Source organism: Mauremys mutica, chromosome 1, assembly GCF_020497125.1.
Source record: "Mauremys mutica isolate MM-2020 ecotype Southern chromosome 1, ASM2049712v1, whole genome shotgun sequence".
NCBI lineage: Eukaryota > Metazoa > Chordata > Testudines > Geoemydidae > Mauremys > Mauremys mutica.
This window is the reverse complement of record NC_059072.1, coordinates 87865778-87880169: the sequence shown is the minus strand read 5'-3', so window position 1 is coordinate 87880169 and position 14392 is coordinate 87865778. Positions and strand designations below refer to the sequence as shown.

The 14392-nt window shown below is 39.5% G+C and overlaps 1 protein-coding gene across 1 annotated transcript in view; it reads left to right on the top strand.

Annotated features, from left to right (window-relative positions):
* NUP205 (nucleoporin 205) overlaps positions 1-14392 on the top strand; it is an 82449-nt gene that overhangs the window by 56355 nt on the left and 11702 nt on the right. Inside the window, exons 24-35 of the mRNA XM_044990010.1 lie at positions 1310-1459; positions 1964-2038; positions 2775-2932; positions 4757-4837; positions 5298-5489; positions 7273-7543; positions 8064-8162; positions 10154-10302; positions 11306-11497; positions 11787-11908; positions 13127-13265; positions 13498-13624. Coding sequence (XP_044845945.1) covers positions 1310-1459; positions 1964-2038; positions 2775-2932; positions 4757-4837; positions 5298-5489; positions 7273-7543; positions 8064-8162; positions 10154-10302; positions 11306-11497; positions 11787-11908; positions 13127-13265; positions 13498-13624 — 1755 coding nt within the window. The remainder of the gene's footprint in view (positions 1-1309; positions 1460-1963; positions 2039-2774; positions 2933-4756; positions 4838-5297; positions 5490-7272; positions 7544-8063; positions 8163-10153; positions 10303-11305; positions 11498-11786; positions 11909-13126; positions 13266-13497; positions 13625-14392) is intronic.

The window sequence follows — 14392 nt, the reverse complement described above, 5'->3', positions numbered from 1 at the left end:
ATTACAAATTTGTTTAGATTCTACTATGGAATTTTACGTTTTGAAAAGTGGGGACGGCTTTCGGCTCTAGGTAGAGCCAGAGAAGTGAAGAATTGTTGGTTGCACCAGGCCAAGTATAAATGTTATGAAGGGCTTCCTTGTTATGAATAATTGGCTGAGATTATTTCTAATGCTGGCATTAATTTTTGAATAATTAATAGGTGCATTTTAATGTTTCTAAAGATATTTCTCAGCTGTAATAATGAGAATAAGTTTAAAAATTAATTGGATGTAACAAAGGCTGGTCTAGGTGATGCAATGTATTAATTTACTATTTGTTAGTAAATGTGTATATAGTGCCATGACTTTGGATAATCCTTTACAGAGATTAAAAAACAGTGTCTATCTCAAAGATTTTACAGTCCTAAATTAGATGAACATGACGATTTCTGGAGGCGACAGTTCAAGCCTGGTTAAGTTTGACTAATGGCAATGTGTAGTGTACAGGCATTACATGTGTAGCTACATGCCGCAATGAAAGGTTCCAGCAGCAGGAAGGCTGTGGGAAAAGGCTCCGACAGCTTCTCCCTGCTGGAGCCTTTCCCCTTTGCCTTCCCTCTCCTGGAGCCTTTCTTTACTGTTTCCCCCTTGACAGAGCCTATCCCTGCTGCCAGAGCCTTTCACATTGTGGCAGGGAAAGGCTCTGGCAATCCAGAGGCAGTGGGACACTACAGATGTGGGAGGCACTGCTTGGGGTTGTAAAGAGCCCATGTAGGGTATATATCTATGGGATTCAGGCACGTAGGGTGCTCTGCTCTACTCCTCTACTCATCTAAGCCATGCCTCACCATCTACACTGCTGTTTACACCCATGCTAACTAGGTGTCTAGTGTCTGCTCTACATGCCGCTGCAAGTGTAGACTTAGGCTGAGTACATTCTATCTCAGCTGAGTGCCTAGTTGATATTCATTCAGATCACAAAGGCACCATAATTGATCGGAATTGACCCTCTTTGCTCAGAAAGGGCAGAGTACTGTGCAATGTAGATGGTGCTGCAAGTTAAGACTGAGAATAATTCTCAGAATTCTTTGTACATCATGTGTGACGACCGCACACTGCAACTATTCCTGTTGTTGGACAGTTCTGTCAGTCTTTAGCTTTCATGAATAAGAAGTAAGGAAACAATTTAGCCAGGTTCAATTAAGTTGAAAATCACTTCTCTCACATGCATCATCCAAAAAACCCCACCCAAACAAAAAACAGTTTTCTTGTAATATGGAGCATTATTTTTACTCAGCGGTGTGATTCCTTCTGTACCTCCCTTACCTAGAACATGAGATTTCAGCACTAAACCAGATGTCTTGGCTGATGAAAACTGCATCTATAGAACTGCGTGTGACATCCCTGAACCGCCAGCGTTCCCACACACAGAGACTCTTGCATCTGCTGCTGGATGACATGCCTGTAAAACCTTACTTAGGTAAAATGGGGTATGTTTTGCGGGAGAATAGGGAAACCCAGACTTGAACTAGTGAGAGAGTCCTCTTTCCTTACTTAAATTACTCCTCTTTTATATACATACACATTTTAGTTCTTGTCTAACATTTGAAAACCTTTCTGATATTTGGTTTGGTATTGGCACTATGGGAGTGAGGAATGTGGACTGCATGTATGGAACACAGGATTATACTCTTTCTTCCTTTCATTCTTTTTTTGTTTGTCTGTTGGGTTGTTTTGAAACGTCTCTGTAAAGTATTCTACAGACATTACCTCTCCAACCTGGAGAGAATCATTAGCTACCAGCGAACAGACAATAACTGTTTTCACTTTCTACCATCCTAGTCTGGATTTGAACCAGTGACCTAAAAGTGAGAAATTGACTGGTCGGCAGTCGTGTCATGTGCCCTTTCAGGCTTGGTCAAATTGTTTACATATTTTCTCTATCTTTTTAGTTTTCTCAATTATTGTATTTCAATACCCTTAGCTGATGGTGAAGGAGGAATGGAAGATGAAAGTCGATCAATTAGTGCGTTTCTTCACATTGACACCGCCTCCAAAGGTAAATGCTGTGGAGATTCATTATTTCTTAATAAGGATTTTCTACTGATGAACAGGAAAGGCTGCCTCTAGCAGATCTATTTCAGCATGAAAAATGGCAGACATAAGCAACAGCAACAACTACAGTATGCAGAACACTATTATCTAGCATGAAATAATGGCTTTTAGAAAGCAAGTGAGTTTTATATGAGGGAAAAGTACTGGAACAGGAGAAGAGGTAAAAGAGTAATGCATAAGGGAGGCCAAAAGGCAAGAGGAGGCAGTCCATAAGTGAACTGGCACAGTAACCATTTTGAGACTTACTGTGACACACCCCTAAATAGTATCATTAAGTTTCTGTGACTGAAAATATTTGCATTTGTGTTTAAGAAAAAAAAAAAATTTAAAACCTAGGTGACTAAAGTTGAACTCCTAAATCCATGTCAGGCATCCAAAAGTTGCTGCAAGTTCTCTTCACCTCTGAAAATCAGGCTTTTTATTTAGGAGCTGAATTTTAGACACCTGAAAATTTTGGCCTATGTGCGTATATAAAATGAGAAATAACGTTGTAGAAATGAGTTAATCTAATCTAAATCATAAAAACCAAAAATCTATTCTGTTAACCGATTCATAGCCTTAGCTGCTCAGAAAGCTCTTACTGTGAGGCTTGTTAAAGTGAAGAATTGTATTTATAAATGTCAGTTAAGGTCCCAGTAGGTCCTTGGTATTTCTGAATAGGATAATCATTTTTTCCACAGTACGCAGGAAGATCTTGAGTATTCTGGATTCCATTGACTTCAGTCAGGAGATCCCTGAACATTTGCAACTGGATTTTTTTGACCGTGCTCAGATTGAGCTGGTCATTGCTAACTGTGAGCACAAGAATGCACGTGGGCAAGTTATCTGCAATGTCAAGGTAAGCAGTGTTTGGAGAGTGCTGTCTCAAGATAAGCAAGGTGTCTAAAATTTGATTTGGTAATTAAAAAAAATGGCTGTTGGGGTTTAGGTTCTGTTATTACTGGTCATTGTACACACTGATAGTGCCCCTGGCCCCACTTGTCGGGATTTGCCTTCCCAATGAGGTTCAGATAGTGGACACTTAAACTAAAAATATCTTTATTAGTTCAAAGGCTGATCCAGCTCAGTAGCACGTTACAAGCATGCAACAATTGGCAATTAACTTATTATCTATCCCCTCCTAACTACTATGAGCTGCGATCAGTTACAGTCGGGCCAGGAGCAGAACCATCACTTCTACCAAGTGCTCCAGAGTCTTGATTACCTATGGACCTTCTGAGCAACTTCACCTGCTATTGTTGTTCCCCTATTATTATAGAGTAGAAAGTTCCGAAGCACTCAGAACTTGTTTTAACTGGATCTGGTTTCTACTCTTGCTGCTTCTCCTTCATTAGCTCAGACACAGGCCAAACAAGTTTTGTCTAGCAACTACTTACATCACTACAATTGCCTTGTTATTATATTAAGAGCCATTAGATTTACCTCCTCTTACAGATCCAAACCTGTTGTTCCTTCTCCACAAGAAAGAGTTCAGCTATTTCAATATGTGTGAACACAGTTATTTTGACTGTTTTTAGTTGGATGTTCTGTCTTGTGAGCTACTTAAACTTAAACCTGATTTTCTTTTTAATGTCCATATAGAGCTATTGGTCCTCCATCTGTGTTATACTGACGATGGATGCTCTCAGGATAGTTTTTGTGCTGTGCAATGTTTTTCCATTTTAAACTCCCTCTCCCCCCAAATTTTATTATGTGACTTAAATTGTCACTTATTTATATACATATGTATTGGATTAGCATGCAAAGGCTGCAGTCAGGATCATGGTTCCATTGTGCTGGGTGTTATATGAACATATAGGAAGACTCAATCCCTGCCTTGAAGACATTCAAGTCTGTAAGACCAAGAGCAGATAAAGGGTTGGTGAAAGGATACGACATATAAGCAATTATCTGGGTGTTGGTAAGAACTTGGCCATGTTGGTACGAGGTTGTTCCGTGTCTTTTAAAATATAATTGTTTTAAAAATCTTTAGGACTTTTTTTGGAGTGGGGAGCAGTTGGAATTGAAGTGGGAAGAGGAAGGGATTGTGGGACTAAGGGGGGGTGGATTAAAGAAGAGGAAAACTGTTAGGGAAAAGGAGAGCGGGAAGTGAGGAGAGGAGGGTGTGAAGCACAATGGATAGAGAGAGTGAAGTTGGGCAGTTGAAGGGCTGCAGTAATAGGAGAGGGGTGAGATAAGGGGGGACATGCAAAATCAAGGAAACTAAGGCCATGTCTACACTTACCGGGGATTGCTGCTGCTGTGATCGATGCAGTGGGGGTTCATTTAGTGGGTCTAGTGAAGACCTGCTAAATCGACTGCAAAGCGCTCTCCTGTCGACTCCGGTACTCCACCGGAATGAGAGGAGTAAGGTAAATCAACAGGAGTAAGGTAAATCATCTCCTGTCAATGCAGCGTGGTGTAGACACTGCAGTAAGTCGACCTAAGCTCTGTTGACTCCAACTACATTATTCCCGTAGCTGGAGTAGCATAATTTAGGTTGACTTACCCTGGTAGTGTAGACAAGGCCTAAGCATGCAGCTGTCTCCTAAGCTGAATACACTATCCTTATGTGTTGCAAACATTTCCAGACAGCAGGGAAGTTCACAATCTAGACACAGCAGTATTTAGCCATACTTTCTTTCTATTAGTTTGATTTTTTTTCCTGCTCTTTCAATTCCAGTATCTTCACAGAGTTCTGGTTGCAGAAGTTAATGCCCTTCCAGGAATGGCAGCCATAGGACAGAGACCCTTACTTATGGAGGTAAGTTTAGTCAAAATAATCTAGGGCTTGTCTTGGTAGAGAGTTAGTATGTGTCAAGATGGGGTGTAAATCTACAGCACACTAGATTGCTGTGCACTAATTGTGTGGAATCTGCTTCCATGCACTGAAAGTTCCCTTGTGTGCTTTGACCTACTGATGTTTGAAATGGGAGAAGGTCAAAGCACATGAGGGAACTTTTAATGCCTGGTAGCAGGGTCCATATGGCCAGTTAGTGCACAGCACTCTAGAGCACTGTAGATTTATACCCTGCTTGGAAAAGTCCCTAGTCCCATTGAATTGAATGAACAATTCCATTGCTTTTTCTGATAGACTAAAGATATTTAAGTGGTTTATTTTTTTCAAAGACTATGACCAAAAAGTAAGACAAGCCACCTGCAGTCTGTCATCATTTTCTTGTGCTATATAATCTAACTAAAATTTCCTTTTCTTGGGAGTCCAGGAGATCAACACAATTCTGCAGTATGTGGTGGAGCGGAACAAGCTGCTGCAGTGTCTCCATGCAAAGCGGCATGCACTGGAGTCCTGGAGACAGCTGGTGGAAATTATACTGACTGCCTGCCCACAAGACCTTATACAGGCTGAAGACAGGCAGCTGATTATCCGGGACCTCTTACAAGATGTGCATGACAAGGTAATGCTGTTTTGGAAAGCAACCATCTTTTTGAACTGTAGTGGTACTTGATTTTGCATTAAAGGGAAAATTTCATCTTTTTACCATTTTACAAAACACCTACTGGGCTGGGTTCATATTCTAGTTTTCCTCCGTCACTATCACTATGCTAGCAAAAATTCATGTGCTATGGAGAGAGGGAATGCTTTGTATCATTCATTAAAAACTATGTTGACTATAGAACAACTTGTTGACAAACGCCAAAGAGGTTCCAGTCTGATTATGAAATCTAGAAAGACAGTGACTGGTAGGAATGTGATAAAAGGAAAAAAAATCCTCAAGGACATAGTGGACCCCCACCAGGGAAAAACAAATACCTCAGATGTTAATTTAGTCCATTTGGATGATTAGCTGCATATTCCATTTTTGGTTTCTTGGGGAGAAAAAAAAATTTCACATGCAAATGCAAAAATTTGATTTTACAGTAGGGAGGGACTTTTAAAAATGTGGATTGTTTTGTAACTAAAATCTGTTGGGATGTTTTACCACTGAATTGTTTCAGTAATTTGTGACTAACTGGACAACTAGCCACTACCATTACTGTCTATCCAGGCCTGTGTTTGACGAGGAATATTGTGGTTGTCAGAGCTTTGAAGTATTAAAACTTTATTTTTGGTTTTCTTGCAGACACCTATATTTCTGACATGTCATACACAATCATTTTATTAGGTGTCCTATTTATGGAGAAATTTGTAGCAGAATTTTAGAAAAAAAATTATTCTAATTTTTGTCCAGGTAAAAATACAAATTGTCTGATTTTACCACATTTTCCATCTGTGCTAGTTTGGTAGGAATTGTTTTGAAGAAAAATTGTATGAGTCTTTTTTTTTAATTCCCAATATGTTTGTTACAGTAATGGAAATGTAAGGGAGGCCTCCCATGGCCAAAGCACACTGAATTCCCAGAGTTTTTGGAGATGAACAGCTAAACCATCTACTTCTTTGAAATGTACATATTATCGGTTGTGTGAAGATCAATTTTTTTTTTAACTAAAGCTTTTATTAACTTTGGCAAATGAATAATTTGTACCAGTTTGCAAAGACAACAAAGAAATAATTGTGCCAAGTCATTTTATATGTATAAAAAGGCAAGTTAGGAAAAGAACTTTAGTTGCAAAGGGTATTTATATAAACAGGTAACTCAGAAGGTAATTTTACCATATAAATGGTCAAATGAAACGAGATTTTTTTTTTTAGCTATTGAAATGTAACATGGCTGAATTGTTGTTCTCTAACTTGTTTGTTTATATGTGAAATATTTAAAATCAGGCTTTAATACATCCACTATACTCTTCTCCCTCTGTTTCCCTGCCCAAATACAAGTGTCATTATGTTTGTAGTTTGGGGGAATGAGAACCAAAAGGCTAATAGTCTAGTCCAAAATATTACATTACACTATTTCTGAAAAAAGACACTGTGTTCAGGTATTGATTTATTTTGTATAGAAAATCTTCTATTTCTAATTTAGTGAAATAAAAATGTCAAATAATGTAACATTCTTGCAACTGAAGAAGTGGGTATTCACCCACGAAAGCTCATGCTGCAAAACGTCTGTTAGTCTATAAGGTGCCACAGGATTCTTTGCTGCTTTTACAGATCCAGACTAACACGGCTACCCCTCTGATACTTAACATTATGATGTGTTCCTTTTGCTTGCAGAAATTATGTAGATGTGGGCAGCTGAATAAGTGGTCTGGTACCTCCTGAAATCATATATGTTCTCTTTTTTCCCTCATCCTCTTAAGATCCTGGATGATGATGCAGCTCAGGAGTTAATGCCTGTGGTGGCAGGGGCTGTGTTTACCCTTACTGCCCACCTTAGCCAGTCTGTGCGCACTGAGCAAAAGCGGCCACTTGCAGTCCCTGTACCTGGACACTCCCAGTATTTCTTGATGCTAGATGGTTCTTTCACCTCATCACCTGGTTCAGAGGGCATATCTGTGGGTTTTGCTTCCATTGGTGACTCTTCCCTCCATATCATCTTAAAAAAACTACTGGATTTCATTTTGAAAACAGGTATGCCGGTAAAAGCATAAAACAGTTGCACTGTCTGTGAGTGGATTCTAACATACTGAGACTGCATAAATGCACCATGAACCCCTGTTAAATCACTAGATTGAACTTCTTTATGACATTAATACAGGTGCACCTTTCAGAGTTACCTTTATAGACATCCTGTAAGTTATGTTACTCTGAGGAGACAGTTACTTAGCATGCTATCCTGAAAATCAGAACTGTGGAGGTGTAGGGGGGTGTGTGTGTTAGGGGTGTGTGTGTGTGTGTGAGGATTGACTATTGCAGTGGTTATAGCTTATCAGACAAGACCTTGCTTTGCCAAACTCATTCTCATAACCCTGGATCAGTACACCAAAGGCAAAGCTCTCGTATAAGAAAACATAATTTTTCATTTGTTTTTCTACTGCCAGCACTAGCATTGTGAAGATAAATTAAGTGAGAGGCACAGATGGTATTAATAGAATAATGATTTGATTTATACCAATTTGTTCCATTACAAATAACTGTTTCCTATGACCAGGTGGTGGATTCCAACGAGTGAGAACACACCTGTATGGATCACTGCTTTATTACTTACAGATTGCCCAAAGACCAGATGAACCAGACACCTTAGAAGCAGGTAGGATACAATTGTGTTTTGAGAAAAAGAAGACCAATTGGGTAACAAACCCAGTGCTGTTCGTTATCCCACTGTGTTAGAATTAAGTCAGGACAGAGAATTGTCAACGGCCATTTGTAAGTGTTAATTCAAAATGTATTCTGTGCCATGAGTTTAGGATTTCCTGATATCAAGGACTAAAATATGTGATCCGTTATTCAGTGTCCATTTAACAAGTAGTGAACCATAATTACAAATCTGTTAAAAGGGCTCAGGGCCAGTTGGAAATTATTAAATCTGTTAAAACTGTTGGAAGCTCTTGGTAAACATTCTTTGCACTCCTGCTTAGGCACTCTCTCAATGTTTCATTTGGACTACAGGAACCTCTTAATGCTCTTTTGCGCTGCTACTATTCCTCTAACTGAAGATGACTTGAAAGAAACTCGTTTTCAAAGCTAGTCAAGACTGCTCTCAATCAACCAGCAGGGCTACTGGTGCCAGCTACACTTGTTCTGTTTAAGGGCTGAATTCTTTGCCTCTTCAGCATTCCTAGCCACTGCTGAATCTCAGAGCAAGGGATCAGGATCAGAAATCAAACTTGGATCTCATGCATGGTCATTCAGACTACCACCACTATGATTTTATTAGTGCTGGGAATTGCAGTGATTGAAAGTGTCAGTAAAATTGTTACAATTCCTTTACAGTTTATTGGTTGCTTTGGAAATAACTCTTTTCCACTGGATACATCTTGTTTGCTTCCCTTAGGATTGATTGCTTTAACCTCAGTGAAAGTTTGTTAGGTTTAATTGAAAAAGTTTGCATATATACAAGGGCGCTGGAACAATTTTTATAGTGAGGGTGCTGTGGGCCATTGAACCAAACTGTAAATCCTGTATATCGGGGTAGGCAACCTATGGCATGCATGCCGAAGGCGGCACACGAGCTGATTTTTAGTGGCACTCTCACTTCCCAAGTCCTGGCCACCATTCCAGGGGGCTCTGCATTTTAATTTAATTTTAAATGAAGCTTCTTAAACATTTAATAAACCTTATTTACTTTACATACAACAATAGTTTAGTTATATATTATAGACTTAGAAAAAGAGACCTTCTAAAAACATTAAAATGTATTACTGGCACGAGAAACCTTAAATTAGAGTGAATAAATGAAGACTTGGCACACCACTTCTGAAAGGTTGCTGACCCCTGCTGTATATAATGCAGGAGTGGCCAACCTGAGCCTGAGAAGGAGCCAGAATTTACCAATGTACATTGCCAAAGAGCCACTGTAATACGTCAGCAGCCCCCCATCCACTCCCCTGAGCCTGCCGATAGCCCCCACAATCAGTGCCTACTTCCCCCGCCCACTGCAATCAGCTGTTTCACGTGTGCAGGAGGCTATGGGGGGAGGAAGGAGTGAGGGCATGGCAGGCTCTGGGGAAGGGCAGGAGCTTTGGGGGAAGGGGTGGAGTGGGGGCAGGGCTTGGGGCAGAGCAGGGGGTTGAGCAGTGAGCACCCCCCAGCACACTGGAAAGTTAGCATCTATAGCTCCAGCCCTGGAATCAGTGCCTAGGTAAGGAGCCGCATATTAACCTCTGAAGAGCTGCATGCGGCTCCGGAGCCACAGGTTAGCCACCCCTGATATAATGGAAACCACTTCAAGCCAGAGGGGGACAGTAGCAGCACACCCCTAGTTCCAGCACCTATGCATCTCTTTTATCCTACAGTAAGTTTTCCTGACCAGACCATCTGAGGGGAGGGGAGATATACATACATATATACACACGCACCCCACTTGGATGTTCTGGACAGAGTAACTGATTTTAGGACCAAATTTATTTGTACAGGAACCTTTTCACTTCAACATAACCCCCTCCCCGCCCACACACACACATATTTAGTGAGATTATATATAGATTGTGACTACTTTAATGTCCTGAAAGAAGTGGCTGCTGTTTTGCTGCATCAGACCACTTCATCCTTCTGCGTCTCCTTTAATTCTGTTTTTCATAGCCAAGAAAACAATGTGGGAACGTCTGACAGCTCCTGAAGATGCGTTCAGTAAACTGCAGCGAGAAAACATGGCAATTATTGAAAGCTACGGGGCTGCCCTCATGGAGGTGGTCTGTAGAGATGCCTGTGATGGTCATGAGATAGGCCGGGTAAGTGAATCTATTCCCTTGTAGCCTAAAGTGTGTGTGTGTTTTGTTTTCTTTAAAGCGATGCTGTTCAACTATTTCGGTAAACATTTGATATTTTTTTTATTGTAATTTGGTGAGTATTACAAATATCTATTGAAATAAAAAAAACCACTTGGCAATTTAGATACTTTAAAAAAAACCCAAAACATTATTTTGGTATGTTCCATTGAAAAGCAATGCGTGAACCCACCCTGCTAGCTATGCAGAAGCAGGGCCATTGTTAGAGGACAAAGCATAGGACTGGAAGCTAGAACTTGCTGAATCCAATGTCTGGATCTGATATTGACCTGCTGTTTGGGCAAATCTCTTGATTTCCTTGTGTCCCTTTCCTTCCTTACTTCAAAACTGTGTTTAAAGATAGTTTCAGGTATTTCACTGTCCTAACTTTTGTGATTTATACATCACATTTTCAATTTTTAAAAACATTTCTCTTTTTCCTCTTGCTGTATGAAAGATCCACTCATCCACGGGAAGGAGTGAAATTGACGAGACAGGTAGTTTTGTCAAATGCGCCAGTAAACAAACTGAAGGGAGAAAATGTTTTCACATTTTTTTTTCAGATATAGTGAGGTTACATGCTACTTGTAACAAGAGTAGACTAAAAAAAACAAACAAATATTTTCAAGTAGATAAGTGCCCCTGCACTGTTTGGAAGCATTTTGAAGATATTCTAAGTATTAGTTTTGCTAGATAGAGCAATAAACAACAAAAGGAGTCAAGTTGGTTTCCTCTATACTAAAACTCCACAAACGTAGATGGTGCAATAACTTCCAAATAAAAGAACAGGTTAGTGTGTGGAGAAAAAATATATATATTCAGTTTTGTTAAGAGGTTTCTACAAACAATGGACCAAAATAAGGTCTGAATTTCAATGTATAAACATGTTGCCTGTCTCTAGGCATGTATTAGAAATCTCAGCATTCTGGCTAATTGATTTAATTATTTTTTTGTTTGTTATTTTTAGATGCTAGCACTGGCTTTACTTGATCGCATTGTCTCAGTAGACAAGCAGCAGCAATGGCTCTTGTATCTCTCCAACAGTGGCTACCTGAAGGTGCTTGTGGATAGCCTAGCAGATGATGACTTCACTCTTCAGAGCTTACTCACGCCTCAGCCTCCTTTACTTAAAGCTCTTTACACCTATGAATCCAAAATGGTAAGAGCTCACCTGGGACTGTTTTCTTCACAAATGAAAGTTTCTTTCTTGAGCTTCACATTCTTGATAAGTGTGCATGTCCAGTTAACAGATTACAGATTTAAAAACCATATGAGCCTTTCTGTTTCTTCAATATATGGTGTTTTCAACAACAGCAAAAGTTGTTCTGCATATAGTAGATATGTTTTGGGATAGTGTTGAAAGCAAGGAGGGTGAGAACATTATATAAATGGAGGCTCACGGTAAGTTTGCATGACTGTTTTTTTCCCTGTTCCCTTCTGTACTCTAGGCATTCTTGACCAGAGTGGCTAAAATCCAACAGGGGGCATTAGAGTTGCTGAGGTCTGGAGTGATTGTGAGGCTTGCACAGTGTCAGGTATATGACATGCGACCAGAGATAGATCGTCACGGGTAGGTGTCCATAGAGTTGGTCCTTTTAACTGAATGCTAGACCATAAAACCCATTCTTGGAGGAGGCAAAAATCACTGACTTCTGTAGTCTTTCATCCTTGTGTCAAAAATGTTTTCTATTTTTAACTTTTCAGTAGCTAAATTCAGGCTGTCTCGTTGGCATAGAAAATCCCGGTTTACCAGGCATAAAGGGGTAAATTATGGTACTTTCCAGTTGGCTCCAGGATATAAAGCCCTCTAGCTTATCTGATGCTGTGGAAAGTAGTCCATAATTTTTTAAACATAAATTAGTTTCTTCTAGTTTAGAACTGAAGTTGCTGAAATCTACAGCACTGAAAATTAGTGTTGTTTAAACCATTTTTCTATATATTGTAGACTTAATTTTTGAGGGATTGGAGGAGGTTTGAAGGGTGTGTTTAGAGCCCATATTTGATGCATTCTCTTCCTTCCTTTCTTCCTTCCATTACACACTGAACATACAATATTGAAGTAAAATTTAATTTCCAAGTTGTTACATGATATTTGTAATTATGTGAGACAGCAACTCCATGGAGTTGTACAGTATTGTTAAATTGGTTAATTAGAGTAACCTAGACATTGCCTAACTTTCCTGGCAGGAAGTTAATGTGTCTAATTATTTTTAAGGAGCTAGCAACCAGGAGCAGGAGCTCAGATGGCCAGTGTCTTTTGGGGGTGGGGACACAGTGTGCAACTTTTGGTTGTGAGGTGGCGGGGGGAAGAAAAGGAATAACTTGTGTGTTTAGGAAAAAATCATCTTGACTAATTTCCAACTCTAATACTCACTTTAGATTTCCAAGCAATCTTTGCAACAACAAGAGCTAAAAAAATTTTTTTAAAAGGGGTGAGTGGGCTTCAATAAGCACTGAGGTCTAAATATATCAGCTGGAGTTTACAAGACCTGTTGGAACCTGAAAGGAGTGTTTTAGAAGCCACTTGTTTTCAATGAGGACAAAGAAACATTGTTTTCTAGCTAGAGAATGGATGGGAAACTTCAGCTCTAAAGTAGCGTTCTGAGAACGTTAAAAAGGGATCTTTGTGAAATTGGCCATATACTGGAGCCTTATAACTGCCTTAAATAAAGAGCTATTATTGAGTATTGTGATGTTTCCATGCCCTTTAGGGTACTTGTAAACTGTCTGTTTTTGTAGCCTCCAGTTTCCTTCAACTATTGATACTTTTCATCTTAAACCTCTTCAGAATGTTTGGAATGAGAGATCCCCCTGTCTTCATTCCTGCTCCTGTGGAGCGCTATCGACAGATTCTTCTCCCAGCCCTCCAGCTGTGCCAGGTGATCCTCACATCCAGCATGGCACAACATCTGCAGGCAGCTGGACAGGTAAACTAAGAGGCCAAGAATGATCTTCCGGTGTCCAGCATTGGCTGACAATACTGTTTGTTGCCAGATTATGTACAATATTTGTTCTGTCAGTAACATTTTCTTTATAATGTCTGCACCCATATGAGAAATTGCACTAAAGTTCTTATAGTAATAATTCTGATTTTATTTATTAGATTACTATTCAATTTTTTCATCACTCATGTTTTCCTTCCTCCTTTTTGTGGTTCAGGTTTTGCAGTTTCTAATATCCCATTCAGATACTATCCAGGCGATCCTACGGTGTCAAGATGTCAGTGCAGGATCACTTCAGGAACTAGCCTTTCTGACTGGAATAATCAGCAAAGCAGCTCTGCCTGGTAGGGTTATATCTTAGATTGCAAAAACTCCAATTTTGTTACACTTGTCTGACTTAGTCACATAAGCTTGATTCTTTTTTATATACTGTCAAAGGAATAAAATGTACCATGGAAAATCTGTTCAAAATTGTATCTTATTAGAATGTATAGCTTTGGAAAGAGATGTGGTAAATAATAAATAATTGTTACTGAGGCAAAGAATGGTAGGTTGGCAGTGGATGTGGAATCCACAATATGTTGATGTAGGCTCGACTTGCCTGCTGCATTTGCATAAGAATACCTAATACTTGTACAGTGTTTTCAGTCTTCTAATATTAGACTACAACAATTCATCTTCACAATGCAACTGGGAGGTAGATACAAGGGGATTGTTCAGCTAGTCCACTTTACAACTGAGAAAACTGAGGCACAGTAAATTATTTGCCTAAAATAATCTAGTTTATTTCCTAATTGGTAATATTTAGTGTTTCATACATTTTTATTTATAAAAAGTTTTTTGGGGGAGATACTGTAGGTTAGTGCACTAATCTCCTCTCTCTGGGGATCTACCTTCATGAAAGTATCTATTCACTATTATGCTGGGTTTGGTGATGTGCTCTAGACCCTTGTGGACATAGTTGGGCTCCTCCCAAATTCACCATACTATGTTTTGTCATGATTGGCAGTGTTTCCTCACAAGGGGCCTATGACTAGAATAACAATGGATGTACAGTGCTTTAGGTTGTGATTGAAGTTCATTGGTTTAGATATGTGGGAAAACTTGCACAA